The sequence below is a fragment of the Rhinopithecus roxellana genome, chromosome 5, assembly GCF_007565055.1.
Source record: "Rhinopithecus roxellana isolate Shanxi Qingling chromosome 5, ASM756505v1, whole genome shotgun sequence".
In the NCBI taxonomy this organism is placed as follows: Eukaryota; Metazoa; Chordata; class Mammalia; order Primates; family Cercopithecidae; genus Rhinopithecus; species Rhinopithecus roxellana.
In genome coordinates, this window is record NC_044553.1 from 165,684,733 (window position 1) to 165,690,732 (window position 6,000).

Sequence of the window (6,000 nt, forward strand, 5' to 3'; positions counted from 1 at the left end):
ACAGGCAAGGGTTTTGCCCCCACGGTCAAAGGAGGACAAAGCAGGTGTCATACTTTATTTAATCAGGTCTTTAAAGTTAGCAACAAGTTGTGTATTATCAGCAAAAATTGAAAGCAACTGAGAAGAGCACAAGAGAGCTTTATGGGGTGATGATGATGGTAATTTTTGGGGTGGGGGTGGACAAAGTCTCACTGTCACTCAGGCTGGAATGCAGAGTGATACAATCATAGTTCACTACGGACTCAACCTCCCAGACTCAAGCAACCCTCCTGCCTCGGCCTACCAAGTACCTGGGATTACAGGTGTGCACCGTCACACCCAGCTAATTTTTAATTTTCATAGAGACGGGGTCTTGCTATGTTGCACAGACTGGTCTTGAACTCCTGGGCATCAGCCATCCCCCACCTCAGCCTACGAAAGTGTTGGGATTACAGATGTGAGCCACTGCACCCAGCCAGTGATGATAACATTTCATGCCTTGCTAGGGGTGTGCTTTACACTGGGATGTACACTTTTCACAGTGAACTGAATGGTGCACTTAAGATACATACATTTCACTGTATGTAAATCTTAACTGAAAGAACAACAGTAAACAAATATTGAAAGTTAGATGTATGATGAAGTCAAGTTCCACCCTGAAAGATTCCCCTGTGTAAGTAAGTGCATACACATAGTCTACCTCCAAAGGGGAGACCACCTGTATCCTCATCCTACTTTCTGCTAGAGAAGAAGCCAGCAGGGGCTACTTTGGGCCCTCAGGTACTCTTTATTTAATCCCCAACTTATTTGGAAATGTGTTCAAAAAATAAGATGGATAGCCAGGCATGGTGGCTCACTCTTGTAATCCCAGCACTTTAGGATGCTGAGGCAGGGAGGATCACTTGGGGACAGGAGTTCGAGACCAGCCTGGGCAACATGATAAGCCTTCATGTCTATATTTAAAAAAGAAAAAAATGAGGAAAAAAAGACAGATGCATGGATGGACAGAGGGATGGAGAGATGGATAGATGTGACAAAGCAAATATAGTAAAATCTTATTTGTAGAACCTAGATAATGGACATAGGCATGTTGACAACAATTCTTTCCTCTTTTCCATATGTTTGAAAATATTTGTGATGATATTTTGGAAAACATAAAATTGAAAGCAAGCCAAGATGTCCATAATATGGGGAATGGTTAAATAAATTACTGCACAGGCATCTGATCTGATTTTCTGAAGTTGGTAAGACTGGTGGTTCAGATAACTTTGTCGGAACTGAGAAGTTAACCACAACCCAACGTCGAGTGGAAGCATCAGCATGTGAGCAGTATGGATATACAGAAGGCTCACTGTGCTTTTTCAGCTGCATACTGCTTGCTAAGAGTACAGGCATTAGAATGTAATAGACTCGCCTGCGTTCAAATCTGTCCTGCCACTCATCACCTGGTTGAACTCCCTGTGTCTCCTTTTGGTTCACCTGTGAAGTAAAGACAGCAGCATGTACCCCACAGCACTGTAGGTAAGGTCAAATGAGTCAGTGCTCATGAAGGATGGTCCTAAATCAATGCCTAATGCTGAAAGCACTCAGGAAGAGGGAGCTGCTGCTATTACTGAGGGCTTTCCAGGGCTCAGGGCAAGGCCCCTCGTAATGACGGATGCACACTCAGGGATTGGCTGCCAGATCCAGATGTGGGGAACAGAGACAACTGGCTGATACACAGGCAGAACCTTGCCCCACCAGCAAAAAGCTCTTATTCCCTTAGCTAACAGGCCACCATAATTTTTTTAAGATGCTGCAAGAAAAACAGACTGGATGGATGTACCCTTATAAAACTCACAGTGTCTAGGTTAAGCTGGTAAGATTTGAAACATGTTTCTTTTCCCATCCCTATTCTACAATTCGCCTGTTTGCTTCTCCATCCCTGCTCCAGCATAATTCCCACACGCCCTTCAGAAAGCAACTCAAATAGCACCTCCTCAGGGAAGCCCCATGCTGATCTGCCAGACTAGGCCAGTTTCCCTGGTACAGCCTCCCATAGAACTTAACCCTCTTTGACGTTATATTTATGTGCATACTGTTGTTTATTTAATGTGTCCCATTAGATCCCCAGAGCCCAGCACAGTGCTTGAAGCATAGAATATTCTAAATAAATTTGTTGGAAATAAATTCCAGGCTGGGCATAGCGGCCCACCAGCCTGAGCAACATAGGAAGGCTCCATCTCTACAAAAAAAATAAAATTTAGCCAGGCATGGTGGCACACTCCTGTAGTCTCAGCTACTAAGGAGGCTGAGGTGGGAGAACTCCTTGAACCCAGGAGGTTGAGGCCATAGTGAGCCATGATCACGCCACTGCACTCTAGCCTGGGTGACAGATGAGATCCTGTCTCAAAAAAAGAAAGGGGAAAGAAAAGAAAAAAAACAATGAAAATGAATTCCAAGTGTTTGGGAAAGTGATTTCACTCTTTGTATATTGAAAAGTAAATAGGAAATTAGGAGGAGACAGAGAGTAATAAAACTACATCCAAGTTTGTCCCAGGCAACATTACATAGCTCTTAACTATCAAAGACATATGGCAGTGTCTCATGTGGTTTTACTTTTTTTGGTGGGGGGAGAAATGTTGTGCAGGTATGGGGGAAGGTGTGCAGCAGAATCCTCCTCAAACCCTATGCCCCACCCTCCAGCCCTATGCAGAGCCTCCCTCTGCTTCCCACAGGCCCAGCTCCTCCTTGCTGACAGCTGGCCAAGTCCCAAGGATCCCCAGGTATCTCGATTCATATTTCCCAGCAGAAGGAATCAAGGCACCTATGGTGGAGACCACAGGACCCAACTATTATTAAGGACACATCCAACCACCATGGCCACATGCTCAGAATCTGCATATGTGAAATAGCAGAGCTGGAGTGTTGTTAGGGGCCATCTCTAGTCCAACACCCTTCCATCCACTTTATAGACCGGGACACTGAGTCCCAGATATGGAAAAGGGCTTATCCAAAGTCACACTGCTATGTAAGGATTTAACTGGACAGGTGTCCCTGCATGTGAATGCCCAATCTTCTAACAGCCTAACTCAGAGAAAAGAAGGGACTGCATCAAATGTATTGAGTAGATGATGGGGCATTGCCCAGATAAGCTCCTCACCCCTGGACCGAGGCGTTCATTCCCACAGCTGACATAGGGTTGTCTGTGACAACTCACAACTGAGTCCCTCTCCAGAAACTACATTCAGCCAAAGACAGCTGCCTCACCCAAGGTTATGCCTGGGTTCCAGGGGCAGCCCACAAGCAATGACTGGTCACTGCAGGGATACAAAACCCCACAGAATCCCCTGGATCTGCTGAGGCCGGTGTTGCAACTGAATCACAGCCCAACTTCTCCATCTGTCTGATTCTGCCTCCCCCACCCCACACTGGTGTTGTTCCCAGAGCACACACCAATGAACTTCGTATGTGCAAATCTCTGTCTCACCATCTGTTACCAGGGAAACGCAACCAAAGGCGGTGCAGCCAGGGTAGGAAGTGGTAAGACCTCCCTGTGAATCAGAGTGAATAAAATGGTTTCACCAAACACTGAGCACCTAGTAAACACCAGGTCAAGTCCCAGCCTCAAAGATCCCCAGTGGAAGTAAATGCATCCATGTCGTCTGCCTCCAAAGGGAGACCACCTGAATGCTCACCCCACTTTCTGCTACACAAAGAGCCAGGGTTACTTTGGGCCCTCAAGTACTCTTTTCTTCATCCTCAAGCCTGTATATCTATGACGGTTGCTGTTTCAGAACAGGGGAGCAGCCTGCTTAGGAGAGCTGACATGTCCTCTGAATACATACATGCCATTTGGGTCATTTCACACACTTTATCTTAGTTATTGTTTCTGCCTTCCTGTGAGGTAAGAATTTATGACCACCGTTTTGCAAAGGAGGAAAGTGAGCCTTTGAAAACCTTTTCCAAGATAAAGGAGCCTGTTACCTTCAGAGCCAAGATTCCATCCCAGGTGGCCATGCCCCATGGCCCGGGTTCTTATTCCCTATGCCCCACTGCCTTTCTTCAGACTTCAGCAGATGCCTTAATGCAACCTAAGCAAGTGGATGCCAGGGTTCTAGCCATATCTTTCTGGAGCTAGAAAAGTCAGAATACGCTTTGACTTGCTTACTTCTCCTTTTTAAGGAAAATCATGTGTTTACTCTCTTATGCCAAAGTTGCAACGGAGCTGAAGTTTCGTCAGTGTTAACTTTAAAAGTTGGGCAGAAGGGTTAAAACGTTTTGCTGTGATGCCTGTTTATGTTTCCAGAGCAAAGGAAGAAGATTGTAATAAGAAATGCTCTCATCTGTTGGGCTGTACCTGCAGGAAGGTAGGGGGTCTGGATGGAGGCCCCTCCCAGTTCTCAGATCTGCTCCAGAGACCTGCGCTCCCTTTACTTCTCCCGGAGCTGAGCAGCTCCCTCTTCCGCTCCGCTTCTGCTGAAACTGGAGCGGAGCTGGTGGGGACCTTGACAGCTACAGCGTTTTAGACACTGATGCCTCTGCCCCATGAAGAGGAAGCCAGGGCACATGGAAAGCCACTGCCCTGGCCAGGGTTCACTCTCATCCCTGTGGGGGTCCTGCAATTGCTCTTCCTGAACTCTCTGCCAAGCACATGGTGAGCATTCAGCCAGCCTCTGCAAAGACAGGCATTGTGTCCTATTGCAGCACACATGTGTGCCCCCACACACTTACATGTGTGCACACACACTGACACACTCACTCATATACTACACAGTGTGGCCAAAACTATGCTTCCATTCCCCTGGGAGGTTGTCAGGAAGGGTCCACCCCTGCATTCCAACCTCCCCTGAGTCCCCTGGGATAGGAGAAGCAGCTCCACTCACCATTCTGCCTTCTCGGGAAGACTCTCTTCTGCAAACTCATCACACAGGGTTTGAAGGAGGGAGAGAGAGTTGTGAAAAGTTCCTCCAAACCAGGATCAGAGGTCCATGGGAGGGTTGATGGCAGCTTCTCGGCTGGGAGTATTTGAATATGAGTTAAAACTACAAAGTAACTCCTCGTTACAACTGTTTTTTTCCTTGGCAGGGAGGGAGAAAAAAAATCCCGTTCCCTCTGCCAGAAAATCTTTAACGTTTCACAACGGTCGCTTCCAACTCCTGCCCTCCTTGAGAAGCAAATGTGTATAAAGGCAATGTTATTTCACTGAATCAAGCCCTCAGATCATAAGCCTTTTCCTGTACCACAAACAGAAATGTAAAACCTCAAACTTTCCTTTGGACTTGGAGTCTGTTGTGAGAGGGCAGAACACAACCCTTTCTGAAGTCTAATGTATGGAAAATGTGCTGCACTGTTTAGATCATCGCAAGCACTTGAATCTCTGCCCCCCTCTTCTACTTTTTTTTTTTTTATTGAGTTCTGGTGTGTTTATGTAATTGCATGGGACAAACACAACACCTAAAATCCTTGCCCAAAGTTGAAGTGATTCATTTTCTCCTTCACACACACCACACACAAACACAGTGCCTGTTTAATCCAAGTGAAAACGCCTTTCATAAAATCTGCAAAGAGCTTGGGCAGAGAGACCCATGGTGAATGCAGCCTGTGTCCTGAGAAGGGCAACTGGGCTTGGGGGAAGGTGGAGGCTGACTTTAATCAACACAAACAGAAGGCGCTCTGACTCCTGCCATGCCAAGACAAAAAAGGGATATATGAAAAAGGGATTTGGGCTCTGGGTAACGGTGCTATAAAACGTTTTCAGCCTACTCTACCCAATTTCTTCTGCTTGCCTTCTCATACCAGGACATTTTATTTTTGGTCTTGGACAAGATGTACTATTATTTAAAATGACCAGTTTGACTGCTGGGTTAAATAAATCCTTGGATCACCATTGGAAAGACCAAAAGAATATACAGTGAGTGGGCAAACAGAACTGAAAACTGAGAAAGTAATATCCACCCCTCTAGTGGAAGAGTGTGATGATTTTCTGGACATAGCAATGTGAGACTGAATGGAAGGGAAAGCCTGCTCTGTTTGATAGAG

General features: G+C 46.1%; 1 protein-coding gene across 1 annotated transcript in view; it reads right to left on the reverse strand.

Moving 5' to 3' along the window:
- Nucleotides 1-5,134, reverse strand: part of IL16 (interleukin 16) — a 130,119-nt gene extending 124,985 nt beyond the window's left edge. The window contains 1 exon segment of the mRNA XM_010380171.2: nt 4,845-5,134. Coding sequence (XP_010378473.2) covers nt 4,845-4,884 — 40 coding nt within the window. The 5' untranslated portion in view covers nt 4,885-5,134.
- Between the last annotated feature and the right edge of the window lie 866 nt (nt 5,135-6,000).